At 50.0% G+C, this 24,134-nt stretch overlaps 1 protein-coding gene across 6 annotated transcripts in view; it reads left to right on the top strand.

Moving 5' to 3' along the window:
• The window catches only part of TENM4 (teneurin transmembrane protein 4), a 727,387-nt gene that overhangs the window by 335,072 nt on the left and 368,181 nt on the right, over positions 1-24,134 (top strand). For all 6 annotated transcript variants that reach the window (XM_046686180.1, XM_046686184.1, XM_046686179.1 and 3 more), the window contains 2 exons: positions 11,211-11,504; positions 15,192-15,461. In XM_046686180.1, coding sequence (XP_046542136.1) covers positions 11,211-11,504; positions 15,192-15,461 — 564 coding nt within the window. The remainder of the gene's footprint in view (positions 1-11,210; positions 11,505-15,191; positions 15,462-24,134) is intronic.

The raw sequence follows: 24,134 nt of genomic DNA, 5'->3' as shown, positions 1-24,134 counted from the left end.
TGCGGTCTTATTGTGGTTTTCATTTGCCCTTCCCTGGTGGCCAGTGATGTTGAACCTCTTTTCACGTGCTTCTTGCCATCTGTCTATTCTCTGCAGTGAAATATCTGTTGATATCTTTTGGCCGTTTCCTAATTGGGTTGTTTGGGTTTTTTTACTATTGAATTTGAGAGTTCTTTATATACTCAACATGTTAGACCTTTGTCAGATAATGTGGTTTGTGAATATTTTCTCCTACTCTGTAGCTTATCTTTTCATCCTCTTAACAGAATCTTTCAGAGTGCAAGTTTGAAGTTTGGTGAGGTCCAATGTATCCGTTTTTCCTTTTTGGGTTGTGCTTTTGATGGAAAGCTTGTGTTTTTGACCACTGTGCTCCACCGTTTCCTGGAGCCTGGGGAGGAGAGATCTTGTTCTGGGAAAGAGGGATTAGGCTTGTCTGTGAGGCTCTAAGGCATAGTTAGGGCCAGCGGGAAGGCTCTTACGCAGCAAATTCCAGCTCGCTATCAGAATGAACTAAGGCCAAGCTCAGAGGATGAAATGTGTTAGGAGTAAGCGCCTTGTCATCAGAGATCAAGCGAAGGCTGGCTGCTGTCCATGCAGACTCATAGAAGGAATCCAAGAGTCAGAGGGGGTCTGGGCAACTACATCCTTTATGTCACATTCTAACTCGAACAATCTAGGAGACTGCTATTTGAATTACCCCTGCCAGAATTGGAGGGTCTAACAAATTTATCCCCCAGAGACCATCCAGGTTGAAAAATTTAGAAAGGCTTTGGGTGGCCATCTGGAATGTCTCCAGTTTGGAGCAGATTGAGCCAGGCTCAACAGGAGGTGGCCAGCGAAGCCACAAGATCTGCAGTTGTCCTGTTTCAGCAGAATGCACAGAGACCAAAGGCTGACAGGGCTCAGTCTCGGGCCGGGGTCTGTTCCTTGCTCTCTCTCCCCCATCTTGGGGGCCAGCCGCATGGTTACCTGCCCCACCTCCACCCGAGCAGCCCCTGCTACACTCGGACTGCCAAGGAGAATCCCTTTCTTTGTGGCACTTATGAGACTTAATTACCGATGGCAGAGTCCTTTGAGGCCTGGATGAAAGGGACGGGAGCAGCGCAAGGCTTGATTAGGCGCGTAGAATGCTGGGCATGATTAGCTCCATGCGAGACTGGCCCTGCCTTTATCTGTCTCCAGTTCTGTGTGACTTACGGCAGCTAATTGTTGAAATAAAAATCTCCTGACCACCCAGTTACAGGAAAGAAGGCCCTAATATCTATTAAGTCTGCCTTTAATGACTGGAAATGGCAGCAGCTTCAGGCAGTGAGGGTTTTCCCATTGTTACAAGCCTTTTTCTCCACCTCTTTGAGGCTTGAGTATGCAGAGATGGAAGTGAAAGTCTGCCAAAGCCACTTCTGTCTCCCTTACGGTCCACCTGGACATCCCTTCCTGGGACGCCTCCGCTCACAAGCTTTGTCTGCTGCAAAGACCCCTCCTGGCACTTCCCCAACGGCTTTGTAATCGTTGCTCCTTACAGAACTTCTGGCCCTTGACAAAGTACTTGAAATTCCTCTGTGTGTGTGTGTGTGTGTATTTGGGAACATAAAGGCAGTCCTCAGGCATGCATTACATATGACACCCTCCCCTCATGCCACCCCATTGTGTAGAAGAGAAAACTGAGGCCATGAAAGAAAACAGGACAAAGGTGACAACTCCTGGCTCTGCATGTGCTGGATGTCAGCAAGCCTCAGCTCCCTCTTCTCTATAAACATGGCCCCAAGCAGCTATGGGAGGAAACAAGCAGTTGCTACCTTCACAAATCTGGGAAGGTTTGTGTGGGATCGAGGGAGTTAGTGTTAAAACTAAGAGCCTCTCTGTTTCCAGAAGCTTTAAACTGATGCCTGCTCCCTGTGGCGCTGGTTTTCCCCTCTGGCTCTCCCCTCTCACCCCTCACAGAGGCTCACAGGGGGCCTAAAGCAGGAGCCCCAGGTGGTTACAGGTCAAGCCTAGGACACAGTAGGGGATGAGCAATTAATCAGCCGGACTCTCTCCCCCCTCCCTCTGATGATCTCATAATGTGGTCCTAGGATAAACCCAGCGAAAATCAGAAAGCTGTGAGGGGCCCTTGCACACTTTTTACAGAGAATTGGCATTCTAAAAACCTGGGTTTGGAGTTTGACCCTTGAAGGAGTTTTCTGGGGGGAAGGAAGGAGGTCCCTTTCAGTGGGGGCTGAACTGTGGAGGAGGCCATTTCTCAAGGTGGTGTTCATGAAGAAACCGAGTCCCAGCAGACAGCCAGCTCAACCTGAGACCCTGGCGGGGGTGCTTCTGAGAATGTCACATGGGGGTGAGCTGCCAATGGGAATATGCATCAGGTGCAGGAGAGAGGAGTGTGGGGGGACATTCAGACTGCAGCAAGACATTCTAGCCCACCCCACGTGAGAGGCATGTGGACAAACGTGAGCCTCCTCCTCTCCCTGTCCCCTGGTTAAGTCCTGCTCAGTATTTCAGGCAAGCTCAGGTGTCACCTCTTTCAGGTGGCCTCTGCTACCCACCCTACCTGAGCTGGTGTCCCTTCTCTACCCCCGGAGTGTCTGTGTCAATTGCTCTCTGTGTTCACGTGCTAGAACCACCTGTAGATGTGTCTGTCCCTCTGACTGCATCTGGTTCAACTCCTTGTCCCCAAATCTCGCCCTGGACCTTATAAAGCCTTGTTAGATGGGGAAGAGGGAACGAGGATGGATGAACCCAGGGAAAGGTCACTGGGAAGGTGAGGGCTTGAAAATCGTAGGAGAGATGCTCAGTCTGACGAGAGGACTCGAGGATACACAGGCTGGCCCGTCTTCAGTCTGGAAGAGCTCTTGCCAGGCAAAGCATTAGACTTATTTCCTGAGACCCCAAGTTGAGGAGGTGAGGTCTACGGAAGGAAGCTAGAAGGAGGCGGGTTCCGGCTCCATGTCAGGAAGCACAGTCAGAGCCGTCCCTGGAGGTGGTGAAGTCCCCAGCTTTGGAGGTGGCGTGACCACTTGGTGGGGATGGGTCCGAGGGGGTTCAAACGTCCAATGGGGCATGAACCAGCTGACGTTTGATGACACTTTCAATCCTAAGGTAATAAACACCCCGTTTTCTGACTCTAAGATGCCCCCATTTGTAAAGGAGGATCATTGGCTGGTAAATAGCTTTGAGGGGGGAAGAATACAGATGGAGGAATCTGGAAAACACAGCCCTCATAAGACCTCCTGTTGGCTGAGGGCCGATCGTGTCCTCATCCTGTGCATGCTCAGCCCTTGGAGGGGTCAGGCAGCTCTGCTAGGAGTTCTCCCAGCTCGGGATCAGAGGAACGGTGCCCGTACAGCAACTGCCATACAGCAACTGGTCTGTGCCAAGCCCTCCAACAGAAGGGCAAGGTGGCTCCTGTAGGCAGCGGCACCATCTGTCACCTGCCGGCCAGCCGCTGATTAGGGACGTCCCCGCAGCCAGCCTGGGCACATGGCCATACTCTACAATGTTCCCAAGAAAGCCGTTTCCCTGGCCCACAGTGCTCTTTCTGTGCAGGGCACACTTCGAGAAGCAGCTGTAAAAACACTCCTCCCACATGCCCAGGTCAGGCGCTAACTGGGTTCATCAGAGGAATTAATACTGCAGGGGGAAAAAAAAAGTGAAAGAACAAATAGGACATTTCAGCAAATTAGAAGAAGGGGGGACTCGGGTGGGAAGCAGTATGGGTTATGATTAAAAGCTTGAGCCTTGGGGTCGTACAGACCCAGGTTTCGATCCTGGCTCTGCCACTTCCTTGCTGTGGCCCTCTGGGTAAGGCACTTAACCTCTCTACGGGCCTTTTCATCTATAAAATGAGGATGGTTTAGGGTATGGTGAGGATTAAATGAGGTAATGCAGGGAGAGACCTTGTCCTTAACGCCTATTATAATCGCCGTGTCACCGTTTTAAAGGCCAGAGATTCCCTAAAGTGACAGCGCCTGGGAAATGAGCTCTGGGTGCCGCAAAGCGCCCACAGCCTTGGGAGCCTGACTTCCCAGATTCCAGTCTTGGCATATTTTGTGAACTTGAGCATCACTTTGCTACTCTGAGCCTCAGTTTCCAAATCTGTAAAGTGGGGATAATGATGCCTAGTTCTCTGGTTTGTACATAACCCAACACAGTACCTGGCACAGAATAGGGGCACCCCTCACCCCTGGCATTCACTTCCTATCACACTGGAATTTAAAACAAAGGATATGCAAGACCAAACTTGGAAGGAGTAAGGAAAATAAAAATTTATGATGATTTTATCCACACATCCACACACGGATACTGCCCAGGACTTATATTTTGTAGAACACATTTTAGCTCTGAAATATTTATGGGCCCTTTTGACACACAAAGAACTAAAAATATCACCGTCTGCTTATGTTAAGGAAAACTTATAAAACTTTAGTCCAGTAGGAATTCGGTCAATTTCCTGGTTCGTCTCTGGCTGATGCTGAGGCTGCGAGGAAACCCAGGGTGGTAACAGCCCCCGTGTCCCCGAGGGCTTTGGCAGGGCCAGAGGTCACTCAGCAGCGCCATATGTCTGTTCCAGTCTCCCTGCCAGCACTCCAGGCTGCTGCCCCTCATAAATATTGCTGGAGCCCATGTGAAGGGTCCAAGTTCACTTTTTGAGTTTCTCTCCACACACCAAAAGCTTTGTTTCTCCCATCTCCCTTCTCTCCCCACTCCCACAACCTTGTCATTCTTCCAGGCCAGCTCCTGGCCCCACAGGTCGGAGCCTCTGAAAACCAGCTGGAGGACACGTGCCCCCCCTTGACCCACATCTCTAGATCCAGGCTTTCTGCCACATGCCCGTTTGCATTTTACTGTCTGCTTATAATTGTTCATGGAAATTCCTTTTTTTTCTACCAGGCTGCTCCCTCCTCACCTCTCAAGCTTCATCGTAAACCTTTTTCTCTCCCCGAAGTCTGGACTCCAGGAATAACTGAGCTGCTCTCTGTTCCCAGAGCTCTCATGCCACCAACTTTCATCCACGCTGTGACCTAGAACAGTGTTTTTCAAACTGTAGGTTGGCAACCCCTCCATAATTCTATTTTAGTAGAAGAGAATAGAAAATATCAGATTCCACCCCTGAGGAAAGGTTAGGCATAGTTTTTGAAATTTTTGTTTTAGTTAGACGTTTGTAGATTTATATGTGTACTGGATTGTGAAATAAATGTATTTTTACTGTAGGTCAGAGAAAATGGAAAACCACAGATCTAAACTTCTTTTCTCTCCTTACCTCAAAACCATCTGGCCTGGCTAACTTTTACATGACATTCTCTGGTCATGGTTTAGATGTCACTTTCTCTGGGCCGTGGTCCCTGATCATCTCTCCACCTTTGGCCCCCCCGGCCTGGGCTAGGGGCTCCTGTGGTGTCCTAGCCCCGCCTGTCTCCCTATCTGACTTGCCCACTGTCTAGAGGCTCCAAGGAGAAGCAAGCTCATCTATCCTGTCCACTGAGCCCTCCCACAAGGCGTGGCACAGCAGGGTAGGAAGGCAGTGAGGCGGGAGGCAGGGAGCGGGAGGGAGGAAACAAGGAGCCTTGCATGTTACCTCCTAGCATCTTCCACAGCACTTAGGACAGAAAAGGTCCTTAGCAATGATTTACCCAGTGAATTAACCTGTGCTACTTGGTGTGCACCACCTTTCTTCAGGTTTCAACATCTTCTGATTCAAACCTAGCCCCTGACCTTTGGAAGCCATGTGATCCAGAGCAAATCACTTAATCTCATTGAGCTTGTTATCTCATTTGTAAAGTGAGGAAATAAGGGAAAATATAAAATAAGAGGATAATATTTGACCTACATAATTGTTGGAGGGATTAGAAATAACACGTCCAGGGGGCCCCGCGCATGAGTAGGTGTTCGATTAATGGTGTGTTGTTGTTATTGCCTCTGTCCCATCTGAACTGATACCTCATCACCATCACCACCATGTGTCTCCACGTCTCCCCACATTTGCGCACCTCTTCAAACCTTCCAGATCCTTCTGAGCCCAACTCCACGTAAAAGGAAAAAAAAGCAAAAAAAAAAAAAAACCCAAAAAGCGGTGGATTTTAGAATTACTAGATCCAGGTCCCAGTGCTGTCACTTACTGGCTGTGTGAACTTGATCAACCAACCGGGTCATTTAGCCCACTCTCTAAGAGGAGGAGTGACGAGGCTTTCTGTGGGCTCTGTGCAGAGCAGAGCACAGTGCTCCACACGTATATGTTTCTTCCCTGCTCTTGTCCGGGGTCCGCTCTCCTTCTCAGTACACAGATCAAAACTGACACCCATGTCAGCGTGAGGAGACACTCATAAAACTGCAGTTCTGGCTGTATCAAAGCACTCATCTCTGGTGGTCCCTATGGCTGAGACCCCGAGAGGCAGTGAGCTGTCCCAGCAGGGCTCTGTCTTGATCCTATCTGGGGCCCAGTGCCCAGCACGAGACTCATCTGTAACTGGTCTGGAAATGAGCTCTTCTCTGAAGGCACCTTCTTGGAGCTGGGACCTTAACCTGGAGAAGAGTTTCAGCAAGCAATAGAGGCTGTGCGTCTGGGAGAGGCGAGTTGGGGTGGCAGGTTGTTCTGCGGGCAGCGACACGAAGCGGAGGGGGAGTTAGGAAGGGTCAGGCTAATGGATTTTAGGGGCAGTGGGGAACCCAGAGGTCAGCAGGGTAAGGAGGGGGCTGCACATTGAAGCATGAATGTGTGCTGGGTGCTTCTGTCCCCCACGCGTGGGTGGGGCCACAGGATCTGAGCTCGGTACCCTTCCCCAGCTCTCCTCTCAGCCTCCTGCCAGGGTGTCAGCATCACTGTCCTGCAGACTCTTGTTCCAAGCGAGCTTTTCTCCACTGTCACTTCTTTTATCCCAACGTCTTCTTCCTCTATTAAATACCAATTTGAGTGTGAACCATGACCGACCTCTCATCTGTTCAAAAAAAGTAAATATTTACTGAATTACTCTGTTGAGTCAGCATGGAAAAAAAACGAAAACGAAATGGGAGCAAGGCGAATGTTCTCCCTTCCTCTGCTTTGTGACCGGGAAGCCATGAGTTTGGGGGCTGTGTTCTTAATAATTTGTAGTTACTGAGCCTTTGCCTCGAAGCCAATGTCTCAGTCACCAGGCACACGCTGATAAGAGGACACAGTCATCCACCAATTTAACAGCCTAAAATGTGTCTCAGCCTTATTAACATATGTTTCCAAGGGAATGTTCCTTCTATAATTATAACTGACACCTAACTGAAGCCTTCTAACGTGTGCCTTTTAAAAATAAAATGTGGTTTTATTCGGATGATAATAATGGCTAATATAGATTGAGCACCCATTATGTATCAGGGACCATATGTACCAGGGACATGTATTAACTCATTTAATCCTCCAAGCAACCCTAAGAGGTTGGTACTATTTTACAGATGAGGAAACTGAAACACAGAGAGGTTAAACAACTTGCCTAAGGTCACACAGCTGCTAAGTGGTGGACACATACTTTAAACCCAGGCTGCCTTTGAAATTTAAGAAGAATACATCTAAGTAATGCCTTTAATTCAATCTTGGATGTACCTAATACATATTTGTCTAAGTTGAACTAACAATATTTTATATTACTTAACATTGGAGAGAAGGGATGAAGCAGCTACCACGTAATTTTATTCACTCATTCACTCAGCAGACATTTTGTGAGCACCGTGGATGCCAGGCCTGCCTGCAAGGTACTGCAGTCAAGGAGGGAGGCAGACGTGAAAACAGACCATCTGGTTAGCTGGATGTCCTCTGAGGGATCAGCATGCACGAGGGTGGAAAGGCCATAGAATGAATGTCCAGGAAAGTGCAAGTGGCCCAGTGAGATAGAAGGAAGATGGGCCAGAGGGAGAAGAGCCTTGCATTTTGACCAAGAAACTGGAATCCATCGTGAAGGCTCCACAGTGCTGCTCGGGGCATAAGCAGGGCAGTGGTGTGGTCCGAGCTTAGGAACCTCACCGGGCACAGCCTGTAAAGGCAGCACCGTCTAGCAGTTATATCCATGGGCCACGTTCAATCGCCTGGTTCAGAATTGTGGCTTCACCACTCAAGAGCCTTGTAACTTGGGCAGGATACTTACCCTCACAATGTCTCACCTGTCATTTGCAGATAATCATAGTATCTGTGTCACTGGATTGAAATGAGGATTAAGATGTTGTATAATGATAGTCAAAGTAAGCACTCAATAAGTATTAGCTACTACTAACAACAGTAGATTGCCTATTATTATTAATACCATTATTATGAATTATTAGTGACTAGTATTAATAATGGTTAACATTAATTGAGTGCTTACTGGTATCATTATCATTGGGGGATGGGTTGGAGGTGAAGGGCCAGAGAGCACAGAGGCGAGGTAGAGTCCCCATAAATCGTCATCTAAGTTGGCCCAGAGCAGCGCTTTGAGTCAAAAGCCAGTCTTGGGTCATGGTATCAATTGAGAGAGTTGTAATCAGCCTTTTTGAAAAAGTGAAAGAGAATGAACTAGAAATATCAGAGGGCACTGCTCATCGTGCAGTAACTCTGGTTTTGTGAGTCTTGTTTCCATTTTATACATCTAAACACACACTCATGTACGTAACTGTGTGTATCAGGTCACAATGTAAGATGCTTTCCCAATTATGGATTGTAGTCAAAAGGGCTTTGCAGACGGTGGAGTAGAAGGCATCGCCCCAGTCTTCCCTGTGGCCCTGCCCTTCGGCACTCAGAGGGCCGCCGTCTCATCAGCCAATGTCAGGAGGCCGCGCATCAAGAGGGCAGAGCTCAGGGCCCCAGCTTTGGGCCCCAGGAAGATGGTTTGGTTTCTGTGTATCCTAAATCACACCCCTTGACCCAGCACTAATTTCCAGGGATGTTTTGAGAATTGGGTCCCCAGAAGTGTCACATCCATCTTGATTGGCTAGTTACAACCCAAGGGTACCATAGTCTATTTAGTCTTGCTGGTTTCACCGCTAACTCATCGTGTGGCCTTGGGCAGGAGGCTGGATGGCTCTGGGTCACTGTTGCCCCATCTATAGAATGGAGGTGAAAATAGTTGTCTTACATGCTTCATGGTTATTATGAACCACCAATAAAATCACAGATGTTTGCACTCTTTGAAAATCATGGAGATTGGGGCCGGCCTGATGGCACAGCAGTTAAATAAGCATGTTCTGCTTCGGCGGCCCAGACGCCGGTTCGGATCCTGGGTGCGGACATGGCACTGCTTCGCAAGCCATGCTGTGGCAGGCATCCCACATATAAAGTAGAGGAAGATGGGCATGGATGTTAGCCCAGGGCCAGTCTTCCTCAGCAAAAAGAGGAGGATTGGCAGCAGATGTTAGCTCAGGGCTAGTCTTCCTCAAAAAGAAGAAAAAGAAAAAAGAAAATCATGGAGAACTACATAAAGGGAAGTCTACTTGGGACCCATGATAAATCCCAAAGACACCAAGTGGTAATCTCAGATGTTCCCCTTCTGAGCAAGGTGATGTAGGTTTCCAGGTTAGGACACATGGACCTGTTTGAGTGGGTCTAGAGAGCTCTTCAACAAGACAGAGTTTGCATGGGAGCCAAGCTAAGACCTGCCCTGGAGCGAGCCTTTGAGGTCTTGGGAGGGAAGAGCGTATCCTCAGGCCAAAGGGATGCCTCAGAGAGGCATCTACCTGATCGAAGGCAGGACTTGGAAACCACTAGCCCTCAGACCAAAATGACCCATCAGTGTGTTTTGTTTGACCTGTAAAATATTTTGAAATTTTAAAAAATAATAATGAATAGCATTTAAAAATCATACTTCTTACATCTAAATCCAAACTTCCGGCTTGTCTTAAAAATTCACAAGACGCCCTGCAGTCCTACATCACAGCTTTGGCAGGTACTGAGCGTCCACTGCCCTCGTGGACAGGCCCCACCCTGGCACTGAGAGTCCGTGCCTGCACTGTTTGTTACAGCTCTTGCTTTGTTGTTTCTCTAACAGGGCGATGACGCAGTGGAATGTTTTATATACCCACATTGCTCTGAAAAGTGGAACCATGAAAGAAAGAACTGAGAAGGTTGCATGTATCAAGAAAAATAGGTCTCCTCATACATTGGGCTGGATATTCTGCTTTCCTCCTGTGCTTGCCTCCTGGCTCTTGTAGGGGGCTATGTTTGCAACCCCAGAGCCAAAGGAACACATTTGGAAGGAGAAAGAGGGTGCTATGACAACCTAAAAAAATCCTGGGGTATCATTCTAGGAGAAAAGGATCAAGGTGGAGAAAAGAGGAGAAAAGGAGATTGGGAGCTTCTCACCCATCAGACACCCTAGCAACACCCAGATGTCTGGGGCAGGTGCTGTGGCTTCCCCAGGTGCTGAGGGAGCTTCTGATGAGATGGAAGAGACCAAGGTGAGGAAGCTCTCTGATTAGCATGGTAGTCAGGGCCAGCCTAGCTGGAAGGACATTTTGTGTGGTGGGAGCGAGCAGACTCAAGGGGGCATAACAGAACAGAAAAACAGAGCTGGGTTCAGATCCTGGCTTTGTGTCTTACCACCTAAGTGACCCGAAAGGAGGTTTGAACCTCGGTTTTCTCATCTGTCAGATGGGGATTGGTTGGCCGGTTAATTAAACAAATGAGTACTAGGTGCAGCAGGCTCTGCCCTCCATGCTATCGATCAGAAGTGAGCCAAACAGGTGAGGCCCCTGCTCTCATGGAGCTTACACACTAGTGGAAGAGAACAGACAATAAGACAGTAAGTAGTTAATTACCTGGTGATGAGAGGACTGGCTGTTTATACCTTGGCTTATTTGGAAAAAGATTGGAGACAGTAATAACTAATGTGGAGACGTGACGATTTGATGAGATAATACAAAGTGCTTCCCGGCTGCCTGAGTATAGTCATTCGTTTCAGGAGTTCTTAAGGAGCCTGCGTTCTGTGGCAGGCCCTGTCCCAGGTGCAGAAGCGATGGAACCACACATGATTCCTGCCTAGGAGATTAGGAAAACCAGCGCCCCCTCGCCTTTGTTGTCAGCTTCCTGATACCCATCACTGGAGGAGAGGCGGAGGGATCTTCATGGTGGACAGGCCAAGTAACAGAAAGAGACAGGATTCATGATTAGAGGCCCTAGGGAGCGGAGCCTGGTCCACAGCCCCGCAGGGAGAATGGGGGGCCGGATGCACCCGCATTGCCTTTGTCCCCGGGGACCGGAGCTCACGCCCTTTCTTTGCTTTCCCCAGCTCCAGACCAGTCGGCCCTGAGTGAGGCGAGGACCCTGTTCGTGGATGTGGAGGAGCGCGGACCGGAGGCCATGGACGTGAAGGAGAGGAAGCCGTACCGCTCGCTGACCCGGCGCCGAGACGCCGAGCGCCGCTACACCAGCTCGTCGGCGGACAGCGAGGAGGGCAAGGGTCCGCAGAAGTCCTACAGCTCCAGCGAGACCCTCAAGGCCTACGACCAGGACGCCCGCCTCGCCTATGGCGGCCGCGTCAAGGACGTGGTGCCGCAGGAGGCCGAAGAGTTCTGCCGGGCAGGTGCGTGTGCAGGTGTGCCAGCAGGTGTGCCCCGGGGCGTGGGTGCAGGTGCGCAGGAACGCGACCGGGGCACTCGCAACGCCAAGTCTCTGCCGTTTGGGCACCTGGATCTGGTCCAAGCCTGCCCCATAGTTCATTCTTAGTCCGTTCCTTTTCGCGCTCACTCACTCGGCTGGCATAATGGGGTGGTTGGGAGCTGGGCTCTCTGTCAGACTGCCTGGGGGTGCGTTCAGAGCCACCACCGGCTCTCCTCTAAGCCTCAGCCCTGGATTGTCAGGTGGGCAGGAGCAGTCTCATTGCACTGACTTGTAAGACCTAATAAGACGATGTGGTTAAGCGGTAAGCATCTACCATCGAGTGCTGAATAAGTTTAGTTGTTAGTTTTATTTGTTCATATATATATGCATTCAACAGACATATCTTAGTACCTTCTTTGCATCAAGCACTGTCCTGACGTTGAGAAGATGTTCCTGAGATGGTTAGACCTAAAACCTTAGTAACTGGGGGGATATCCTGGCTCCCTCTCCTTCACTTCCTACACACAGTAGTCACCAAAGCCTATCCATCTTACTCGGGAATACCTTTCAAATCTCCTCTTCTGCCACTGTCCCAGTTCAGGCCACTGTCATCTCTCTGGGAGGATTGACTGCAACCCCCCCCCCACCCAGTGCTGCCCCCTTTGGACCATTCTCTGCTCTGCAGCCAGAGTGAAGCATGGAAATGCCTCCCCCCATTGTCTTGAACCTGAGCTCCTTAACCTGGTATAAGAGGGCTTTCCCCAAGTTCACTTGTCTTCCTGCCTTGTTTTATCCTCTGCCCATCCACACCCCACAGCCCATGCTCCAGCCCCGCTGGACTACTCATTGCTCCCACAGGTGCCATGATGTATGTTCCCCACCCTGGTGCCTCAGTGATGCCTGTGTTTCTGCTTGCAGAGCCATGAGCCCTCTGATGCCTGGTGGGCCCCTGCCCCTGACAGTTCATGCAGCCCTCCCTGATTCTCCCCGGCCTACTCCCCTTCCACAGACAGGGCTAGCCGGGCACTGTGCTGTGTAGTTTATATGCGTTTTGGCATTGTTATTCTTACAACACCCCAAGTGAATCACTTATTCAAGATCATGGAGGGGAGAGGAGCTGGTCACACACACATGCTCCCTGGGGCCGACAGTCTCCTTGGCTCTCCCACAGGCCTGGCTCCACATGGAAGCTGGCCTGTTAGGCAGGCTGCCTCTTAGGCTTGAAAGATGCGGGGTCTTCAGCTCTTTCCCAGCTTGTGGCTAAGAACTCAAACTGGGGCATCAGACAGATCTGGATTTGAATTCTGGCTCTGCCATTTTTACTACCCTCGGCTTCTTCCCCTGGGCAATGGGAGAGCGGTGATGCCTCCTAATAGTAGGGTAGTCAGGAGGATGAATGAGGACTGTAAATGAAACACTTTGACATGGTACCTGGCACAGAGAAGATCTTCATAAGTGCTGCCTGCTACTAATTGTCATCTCTGGGTCTCAGGGGAAATGACAAATGGTCTCAGAGCTTTCCTCCAGCTCCATCCTGCCCATTCTTGATAGAACTCAGCAAACCCTGCCAGGCCCAGCTTGGCTTGGATGCCACCCAGCACATGAGGTTCCAGAAGGAGCCCCTTCTCAACTTCATAAATAACAAATAAAGAAGCATTCTCATCTCATAGGCAGACAGGACCATTGCAGTTTACAAAGTACTCTCCCTCCCATTACCTCCCTGGATCCTCAAAACTCCTGTGAGGGTAGCAGGCCATATTTTATCACCCCATTTTAAAGACAAGAACACTGAGGCCCAGGTGATGTCCCCAGCCCAAGATTGCACAGCTAGATGTTGAGTGAGGTGGAATGTCAACCTGTGTCCTGGGCTCCTCAGGAAAGAGGCCACAAGGACTTAAAGCAAACAGACCCTGAGGACTTCTCACGTTTGATGAACTAAATCTTCTAAACTCACACATTGGAAGGGCCGGGCTGGCTCAACACGATCACTGAGCCCTTGGAGTCAGTCCTCACCTTGCAATTCTCCATTCCTGGCGTGTCTCAGTTACTCATATTGATGCTGAGTCTGGCTGCTTAAAAGGGTATGCAGGGCAAGCCATATGGAAATCAATGCAGCCCGGCTGTTTATTGCAAATAAATTTGATTTTTCACTTAACGTAGCAGTCATTCTTCATAATGTGTGACTGGCCTCCCTTGAGAGGACCAGCCCAACAGACCAGGGATATGGGGCTGGAAGGAGGCAGGAAAGGAGATCAGAGGGAGGCAAATGGGGTGGACAGGGAGTGTGGTGTCCAGAGATGGTGGGAAGCAGATTGAGGGGATTTAGGTTCCAATTTGAAGTTTTCTTCTACTTAGAAGGAGAGCAACAGAGGAAGGCAGCCTGGAATATGGCACAAAGGAGTGATGTTCAAAATATTTTATATATGGTCTGGCCCAGACCCTGGCCAATCAGAATGTCTGCCTGGCCCTGAGCAGAGCCCAGAGGCCATGCTGGGCACAGAGCTGACTAGCAGGCTCCAGGGGCACAGGGGTTATTTGGTGGGAGTGATGCAATGACTGTAATAGGAAGCCATTGCTGCTGACTTCCCTCCTGCCTCCCTGAAGTCCCTTCTTGCTTTGCCTTTGCAGGCTTGTCCTATGCGGCCCTGGCCCTTGTCACAAGGATATGCCCCTTAGTGTCTTTGTCCACCCCCTCATCCCCCAAACACTCATGGGAATATTAGAAATGTGAGAGTAGCCACCCCTGAATAGACATTGAATTAACATTTAGGAGTAACATGGAAGCTGTGTTGTCCATGAACATTAGTATTCCCTTTGTCACTCAAATACCAATCCCTGAGGGAACTGCCCTCACTCGCCTCTTCCCCAGCCTCAGTCCTGGGCATTGCCAGGCCTTCCCGAGCCCTCAAGAGACCTCTCAGGGGCCCAGCTTTGGCTGTGTGCTTGCCTCCCTGGATTACTGCAAAGTCTGCTGATTCCTGTCACAGCCCCACCTGGCATGAGCAAGCAGAAGCCAGAGCCCATTTCTTTGTGTGAGACCCACTTTTCTCTGCCAGTCACCGTTGTCTTCACTTTCATGCTTCAGACTTTTCCAGCTTGGCCAGAAGGGAGCTTCCAGTCCCAGGGGAATATTTGCATTTCATCAGCTAGGCTTCTGCCCTGCTCAGGAGTGCTCCTTGCTGGAAAGCCCACCCTGGAGTGCAAGAGGAGACCTGAAGCCCTCCATTCACTTTAGCAGATATTTCCTGACCCCCCTGCTGAGTACTGGATTTCCTTCTAGGCCCAGGGATTCAGGAATGAAGAAGACCTGATCCTGCCCTTGTTGAGGGCATCTCCAGCAGAGGAGTCAGGCTGTTAAACCGTCCTGGTCTGCAGGACGACTGGGGCCAAGGACTCTCAGAGGGAGCTCGGAGGGAGAAGCAGTGACTTCTGCACAGGGTGTAGGGTTGGGGGCGACTTCACAGAGGAGATGTCATTTGAATTGGGCCTAGAGGATTTGGGCTGATGGGGAAGGGGCACAAGGAGCAGGCCAGGCAGAGGAAAGACATGGACATGGAACACCACTGCGAGCTAAAGGACAACAGTGAATCCTGGGGAAAGGGACCAGGCTTCTGGTGGCGAGCCCCCACTCCTCAGCACCCTAACCAAGCTCACCTGCATTTCCTCCCAGGAGCCAACTTCACCCTGCGTGAGCTGGGGCTGGGGGATGTGACACCGCCTCATGGGACGCTGTACCGGACAGACATCGGCCTCCCCCACTGTGGCTACTCCATGGGGGCCAGCTCTGATGCTGACATGGAGGCCGACACCATGCTGTCCCCTGAGCACCCCGTGCGGCTGTGGGCCCGGAGCACACGGTCGGGGCGCAGCTCCTGCCTGTCCAGCCGGGCCAACTCCAACCTCACACTCACCGACACGGAGCATGAGAACACCGAGACCGGTGAGTAGCCCACTTGGCCTGTGCCGGGCGCCTGGGGTGCCAGGTGGAGGTTTTTAATTACAGTATTGATTTTCTGCTCCATCGCTTGGGGCTCTGGTGAAGTTGGTGAAAAATTGCTTTGCTCTCAGTGGTCAAAAGTCAGAACCTCCTGCACAGTGACGTGAAATACCCACCCATCAGTGACATGCCAGAGATGGGGTTGCTGCTCTTTCCTTCCAGATTAGGGGGATGCCTAAGGGGCAGGGTTATTGCTTACAAGGTGCCTGTGTGCAGGGGAGCAGAGGGGTCAGGGGACAGTGGTAATCGGTCCCCCGCCACTTGTCCTCTATCACGTCAGCTGGGCTGGTCCTGCCTGAATCCTGCTCATGCAGCCTTCAGCCTCCAGGTGCTGCCCTACCCCAGTATCTTAGGTTGATCAGAGGATAGCTTCTAAACAAAAACTGTCATGTCGAGGTAACTTCAAACTTGAGGTTTTGCTCCAGCTTTCCCGTGATCTCATCTGCAGATTTGGGAAAGTGCTGGCTCTGAACTCTGTTCCACTCTCGTCTCTGCAGCTCCTTCTTCCAAGGCTGGAGAGATGCTATGGGAGAAAGATGACAAGGAGCTCACACACCATCTTTTTATGGTGGAGGGAAGGGAGCCTGGTTTCAGAACTTCCTCCCTCCTCCCGGGACCTTGTTAGCACATCTCCGGGGCGCTCTGAGTTAGATGCACCCCTGCAGTGAGCTGAAGGGACAACCCCCTTCAACCCCCACAGTCTCTGGGCAGCTTTGCGGACCTAGGTCAGCCCTGAGAAGGGTCCTGCTGGGGTCTGGCAGTGAAGACTTAGGGAGAGTGGCAGAGACAGGGACAGTCCCTCTGCATGGGGGAGGGCTTTTGTTCTCAGAAGTGCCATCAGGGGGTCTGCTGGTGCTTCCACACCAAGTGTAGGAAGGGAGATGAGGGGACGGTAGTCTGAATGAGAACTGGAAGAGCCAAACCAGGTACCAGTGCCCCCTACTGGTTTCCAGCTCCAAATGCAGAATCCTTGTGATTCCTGCCCAGGATTCCCAGGGTCACAGTGGGGACCAGGTCAGAGGTGAAGGCTTAGGCGGGTTAGTCTCAGAAAAGGTTGCTCCAGCTGGGTTATGCAGGACATCATCCCAGACTTGGGATCAGGCAGGAGACCAGGTAAGGTCAGGATCACGTGGGGAAATTTATCTCCTTCAAGAGTCATGCACAGCAGAGTTCCAAGTGTCTGTTCTGCCACCCTGCCCAGAGAACTCGGAGGTTTTCCTGGGGCGGTGGGGGGGGGGCCTGTGTACCTGTCTGAGGGATGGGGGAGCAGCAGGTCCTGGGTACTGGCTTGGCAGTGTCACCCTCCCCTGGCCCCCAACCAGCCCTGTGGGGCATCAATGACATCAGCACCTGAGGGAGATGCCCCTCTGTGCAGTGGGGAGCCATCCACACTCCATCATCCACCTTCCCACCTTGCCGCAGCCAAGCCAGCAGCCCCTCCTCTCCCTGCCCCCACCATGCACTGAACCAGAGCACCCAGGTGAGGTGTGAGGCCTGTGCAGAGAACATGCTGTCTGGTTAGGAGGCAGGGAACCCGAGTTCCATCACTGACCCGGGCTGTGGCATTGGATAAGCTGCATTCTTTCCCGGGACCTCAGTTTCCTCCTCTATAAAATAAGTAGTTTAAACAAAGTCAGCATTTCCTGTGTTCTGAGAGTGTTAATAGTTCTTAGATTGGGGGTTGGGGAGAGGAAGTGCTCTGTGGTCAAATAATGAAGGAAACACGGGGTTAAACCAGTTTTTCCTGCAGGACTTCTCAGAGCCTTGACTATGTTAAGTGCATGCTAATGGATGAATTACCAGGAGGAGTATCTGCAGCATTCCCCAGGCGATCTGACCACAGAGCCCTTTGTTCTCAGCACCTGATGAGGCCCGTGTTCTAATGAACACTTTCCAGGAGTAAGTGAACTGAGTGACCTGCAGGCCTTTCTAGATCCAGGATTCTGTGATTCTAAGTGTTTACATTAAGATGAAGGTGTGGAAGAGGAAGACGATAATGATGACATTAATAGTTAATAGCTGCTGCTGATTATCAGACCCCAAGCACGGTGTTCAGTGCTGTAGTTATAGGATCTCATTTACTCCCCCTCCAACCCTTTGAGGTAGGTTTTATTATCCCCACTGCACAAAATAAGTAAACTGCAGCCCAGAGAGGTTAAGAAACCTGCATAGGTCACACAGCTAGCAAGATGGGATTTGAACTCAGGCCTGTATAACTCTAAAATCTTTCCTCTTGTAGCCCTAGAGATAGCGAATTTCCTCTGCCGCAAAATACTTGATTGTTTGTTCTTTTGAAGGCTTCTTGCCATGGTGACAAATGATCATTTTTCCATAAAGCCATGACAGAGTGAGGTGCACGCCTCCCACGTCATTGTATATTCCCTGAGAGCTGAATTATGGCTGAATTAAGCCTCTCTTGGGTGATAATGACACAGTCGACAAGCCTGAAAAGCTTCAGCTTTTGATAACAGGGACCAGGAGGTGGCTGCCTGCTGCCCCTGGCCATGCCATCGTCTCCTGCTGGTCATCCATTTCCACGGTGGCCTCACTATGCTCAGGGAAGACGGGCAGGCAAAGGAGGCAGGCTGGTAACTCAAACAAAGAGCCCCTGGCCTCTGCATCCCTTCCAGCCCTGGACTCCCCAACCCCAGACACCCCACTGGTACCCACACACTTGTCCGCATGCTTCCAGATGGGAAGTTGCATTAAAGGCTTTGTGATACTCGGATCTGAATAAAGACGGTGACTCATATAACAGTGATGAGCTATAGGCATGACTGCCTTTTATTCACTTTGAGGTTGCCAGTGGTCTTGTTCTTGTTCGTATCATTGTCTCCTGCACTTACAGCCAAGGACTGAGGCTCAGAGAGGCGAAGGGTGCACGGGGCTGTGTGTCCAGTTGAGCTAGAGCCAGGCTCTCCACAGGAGTCTTGATTCTTTTCCAGCTCGCTGTCTCTCTTCCCCCTGCCCCTCCCACGCTCCCGTCTTCTTTCTCCCCGGCCCTCCTCTCTTCCTCTTGTGTTCATCCCTGGCCCCAGCTCTCTCCTTTGTCTCTGATGAGAACTCAGATCTTACCATCAGGACAGGGCTCAATTCCACGGGACATGTTAGCCAACACATCATGGTGTAGCCACTTTTCAGGAGTAGAGAGAAGCCATACTCAGGACCAACCATGTGTCAAGCCACTACACATGTGTGATTGCCTTTAACCCTCATGACAACACCATAGCATTCCCGTTTCCCAGATGGGAAAACTGAGGCTCGAAAAAGGTCAACTGACATGCCAAAGATAATACAGCTAGTAAGTCAACAGGTCGGCAAAGCTCGGATTTGAACTCAGGTCTCTCTGATCCTATAGTCTGAGCCCTTTGTCTGCCTCCATTTGAATCACAGAGTGTTAGACTCTCAACGGAGGCCACCAAAAATGTGTGACCAGGTTCTCAGAGATCCTTACCAGATGCCAAATGCAAAGCATAACCGCCAGCGACTTCCAGCCACAGGAACATCGACTCTGCCTTCAGGGCCAGCCTCGCATTAGTCAATAGTAATTGTCAACAGTATTGATAGCGGTGGAGGCTTTTGCTGAGGTCACGGTGATGCTGCACGCAGCTGCCATCAATAATAACTTTTATGGGGTCCATTAAAGCCAATTTCTACCCCTGAAGGTTAATGTCAGCAGCTTTTATGTCACTGCTTAATATCCAAAATAAATACAGAATTGACTGGGTAATGTAAACACAAATCTTTCTCCTCGGGGCCGTCACCAGAGCCAGCCCTCAGGCCTCTCCTGCTGAGTGGGGCCAGCAGGGGCTGGCGGCATACCAGGCACACAGTTGGCATTCAATAAATGTTTTTGAGAAAACAAAGGATACACTTTGAGCTCCATTCCCAACCGCTGGGTCAGGTTACCAGTGTCACTTTTGTACATTCATTCTGTGTTTGTTCTTTGACTACGCCGAGCTCCTTCAGTGTGCCAGGCATTATTCTAGAATTGAGAATCTAGAGGAATAGCCAGGGAGGTGGAGATATGACGACTTGGTGGCCCTATCTGTAGTGGGGGCGTAGTAGGCAGTGTTGCAGAGGAGAAAGAATAGTGGCTCCAGAGGCTGGTGAGGACACCTGGCCTCAGATCCTGGCCATGCCATGCCCCAGCTCTGAAACCCGCCTCACTTCCCTGAGCCTGAGTTTCCTCATTTCTAAAACACCATCCCAGCGGTTACCAGGTCTGGGGCAGGGGAATGAGGAGTTGGTGTTTCCTGGGTGCACAGTTCCAATTTGGGATGACGAAAAAATTCTAGAGGTAGATGGTGGTGATGGTTGCACCACAATGTGAACGCACTTAATGCCACTGAATTGTACCCTTAAAAATGGTTAAGAAGGTTCTATGTTTTGCACAATAATAAGAAAATACAAAAACGGCACGTTGTCTTCCTTCCTTGAAGTATTGCTGGGAGCCTGTACTACAACATTGGTGAAGCTTCTGGTCTGTGTTGGTCTTTAATCCATGCCAGCTATTAATATTAATTTTGTAAAGAGCTGTGAGATGACAGTGAAAGGAGCCATTTGTTTTGCCCTGAAGGTGCAATGGCTCATTCTTTCATTGCACTCACGTGATGTACCTGGGCTTGAAGGCCACCTAGGACTTCCCAGAGCTTAAAGGATGGGAGAGGCATTCCCAGGAGAGACAACTGCGCACGCCAAGGCTTAGAGGCATGCAGCCACGTGCTGGGTCCGGGGAAGAGTCCGAATTGACTCCATGCTTTAATCCCAGCGGCAAGTTGAGAAATTCACTTAGAAAAGAAACAATGAAACAGAATCACAGTTACCCCCAAATTATCAAACAGCCTGGGTGTCAAAAGGGAAATTACTGGTTAACCTAATTAGGCACACAAATTGCTTCTTCTGAGCCAGCAGATTAGGTGGGCATCTCCAAAGCAGAGTAAAAAGAAGCTCATTACCAATTTAACTGAATTTATCCTCTACCTTCCCTTGCCCCGTACTCTTGAGACTTGGTTTTTTAAAAATGTATGAGAATGTCTATCATTAATTCCCTCAGTGGCCAGAGCACTGCAGCTACCCAGCCATTGGACACGAGGCTCCATCTTCCAGGATGGGAAGCCTGGCTCCCTCAGCTGGGGTAGGGATTGGACCCCCCACATGTGACTACTCTTCTGTCTTGTGAGTGGCCCACACCCCCTCCCAGGAATATGGAGGAGCTTGATGTTTACAGGGTATTAGAGTCTCCTGCTGGGCAGAGTTATTCATGTAACGAGGGCTGTAAGCCCCCTAATTCCAAAAAGGATTGGAAAGGGCCCAGTGGAGTCAGAGCATCTGAGAATCTGGGAGCTAGGAGGGACCTTAGTGACAAGAAGCCCATTGATTCTTAACCTTTCCCCATTTTCTAGCCAAGGAAACTGAGATTCAGAGAAGTTAGGTGACTTGCTGAAGGTTGTACAGCTAGTAAATGGCGGAGCCAGGGTTTGAATCCAGATCTGCCTCACTCCAATGCTCATTATCTTTCTTGGCCACTGCACTCTACAGTTTGTTGTGTTTTATAGAAACGTGTTTTTATTAGCTCAACGTATGCAATGTGTACAACCTGCGAGATGGTTCTAGCTGTATCCAGAACATAAACTTCTTTGTTAATGTTAGAAACTTCTAGAAAAGAAACTGAATCCATAACTTATTAGAACTGATCAGGACCTAGAGATCATACCAGGCCACTCTCAAATTATGACATGCTAGAGAAAAGACATTTCAAGTAGGGATTAAAGAGATTTAAGAGGAAAATTCCAACTAGAAGGTATCTGAGGTTTCATGGAAGACGTTCTGGTCCCTGGGCTTTGAAGGATGGAAAGGACTTGAACAGGTAAAGAGGGAGAGAAAAGGGGATCGTGTGTGGACAAAGGCATGGAGATGGGCAAATATAGGGTGTGTCCCATGAGGCTGGAACATAGGTGTGTAACTGGGAATATAGGGGCAGAATGTGCTGGGAGGGAAGGTTGGAGAGTTAGCTGGACTCTCAGTCATTTCACAACTATTTGTTGAGCAGCTACCATGTACCAGGTACTGTTTTAGGTACTGGAGTTCAAGTGATGTTCAAAATGGATAAAATTGCCCACTCTTCTTGGAGATTACCTTTTAGGGGGGAGACTGATGATAAACAACTATAAAAACAAAATTATATGGGACATTTCCAGATGATAAGGTCGTGGACAAGGGGGTAGGGAATGCCGGGGGTAGGTGTGGGGGGGTGCAGTTCTAAATATGGTGGCCAGGAAGGCTTCACCAAGAAGGTGACATTGGAATAAAGCCTTGCAGTAGGTGGAGGAGCAAGTGGTAAGGATGTCTGGAGGAAAAGTGATCCTGGCGGAAGGAAGGACAGGTACAGGGGCCTTGAGGCAGGAGCATGCCTGCTTGGTATGGAAAGCAGCCAGGAGGCCAGTGTGGCTGGAGTAGGGGAGGAGGTCAAAGAGATGATGTGGGGTAGGGGTGCATGCAGGTGTTCTGAGGTGAGAAGTGACAGGATCTGACTAATGCTTGGACAGGATCGCTCTGGAAGCTGAGTTGAGAGTAGACTCTAGTGGAGTCTATTGTGGTAATCCAGGAGAGAGGATGGGGGCTCAGGCCAGGAGGGGGCACGGGAGGCAGTGAGGGTGGGTCTGTACCTGGAGAAAAGAACAAGCTATTTCTTCCCTGCTCCATCCCAGGGCATCATTAGCAGTGAGGAAGATCTGAATACTCTCAGGTTCTGTGACCCAAATGGGCTCCCAGGTATTCTAAGGGGAGGCGGCTCACATCTGATCCTTCTCCTGGCCTCACAGCAGCTTCAGCCCAGTGGCAGGGTCCTTTAGACACTGGCCTGTCCCATGCCACATCCCACGCTCTCTCTCATAGTCCATGGCCTTGGTCATGAACCACACCCCTTGCCCATTCCTCATACCATGCTCTATCCTGCTGCCGATCATCTGTTTCTGACCTTGCTGCCCGACTCCCACCCCCACCCTTACCATCCCTCCCACAGGAGACTCTTGGCACCATCTATGTTTTTATGATCTTGGCCTCCCTGTAGCCATAATTCCAGACCTTCCTTCTGCTCAGTCGCCTCAAACTGCCTTGGTAAAATTTGACCTGGGGCCTCCTCTCCATAGCACCCCCTCTGCTGTAATTGCCTGTGATCTGGGGGCCAGAGCTGGCATCTGACAGTCACTAACGTTGTTCTTGTGAGTTCTTTGTAAGAGGACTTCTTTGTAAGAAGTCCTGGCCTAGTTTAAATGCACCCCAAATCCACTCCCCACTGGTGAGCTCTGTTGCTCTCCCTAGTGGGCAGTCTATACTAACACAGGAGCACCCTGCTTCTGAACGGGGAGGAGGAAAAGAAAGACCGGGGGATTCAAAGCTATACTAAATTAAGATGGATTGCATTGTTGAAACTAGGTTAGGGCCTGCTGTGTGTGCCGAGAGGTACAGCAAACCAGAGCTTTGCTTTCAATTTGAGCCAACATGACTTTCGATTCCAGTGGAAGCAACCATGTGCACAATGACAAACTTCCCATCAAACGACATTTGTGAGGCATTTTTTCCCATGAGCAAATCCAGCTTTGTCCTAGGTGAGTGGCTGTTGATCTGTTTCAACTTAATCTAACCCAGGATGACTTCAGGGAAGAAAAGGAATAACCAATGGTGGGAAGAGCTTCCTGCCCACAGGAGCCTAGTTCCCATATGAGGTGTGTGGAGTCCGAGCATGAATCTGGCTTCGATTTTAGGCTCTGTCACCAGCCCTGTTGTGACCTTGAGCAAGTCACTTCTCCTCTCAGGGCATTAGTTTCCCTATCAGCCAAACAGGGCCATTGGACTCTGGGGGAGCAAGATAACCTGGAAGAATGGGCTGTGGAGTCAAGCTCGGAATCCCAGCACAGCCACTCAGGAACTGGATGATTTTGTGCAAACGACTGAATCTCACTGAGCCTCAGTTTCTTCATCTGCAACATGGGAATGAATACACGCCTGCCTCCTGAAGTTGGAATGAGCGTGGAAGGCGAGTGTATACATGAAAGAACCACGACTGCTTTTTCCCAACTGTGGGTCGTAACTGTTCATGAGATAAATGCCATGGCTCAGCGCCATCATTTCAAATAACGATAATAAATAGACTAGAGAGGAGCAGAATAGAGTACAGAACACACAGTAAGATCAGTTTTATTTTGTGAATTTTTCTTTGGGTTATGCTTCACACACGACACCTGTACTAGGTCATCACATACAATGTATTTCTTACCATGGAGTTCAGAAAAAAGAAAAAAAAAGTTTAAAAAACAGTACCTGGCACATAGCAGGACCTTGTGAATATTAATTCCCTTCCTTCAAGGACCCCTCAGCTTGAAGATTCCATGATTCATGATGTCGTAGTCTTGTCCAAAAACTGTTGGCCTCGTATATGTAGGGCCTCCTTACTGAGACTGAGTGTTTATCTCGTAGTGTCTCATGATTCAGTTGAAAGAAGCTGGGATCTGGGATCACATGGACTTGCCTGCCCGAGGTCACATGGCTTTTGTGTGTGTGTATACACACACACACACACACACACACACACACACACACACACACACACACACA

This window comes from Equus quagga, chromosome 14 (assembly GCF_021613505.1).
Source record: "Equus quagga isolate Etosha38 chromosome 14, UCLA_HA_Equagga_1.0, whole genome shotgun sequence".
Lineage (NCBI taxonomy): Eukaryota > Metazoa > Chordata > Mammalia > Perissodactyla > Equidae > Equus > Equus quagga.
Note: the sequence above shows the minus strand (reverse complement) of the source record. Positions and strands in the feature narration are given on the sequence as shown.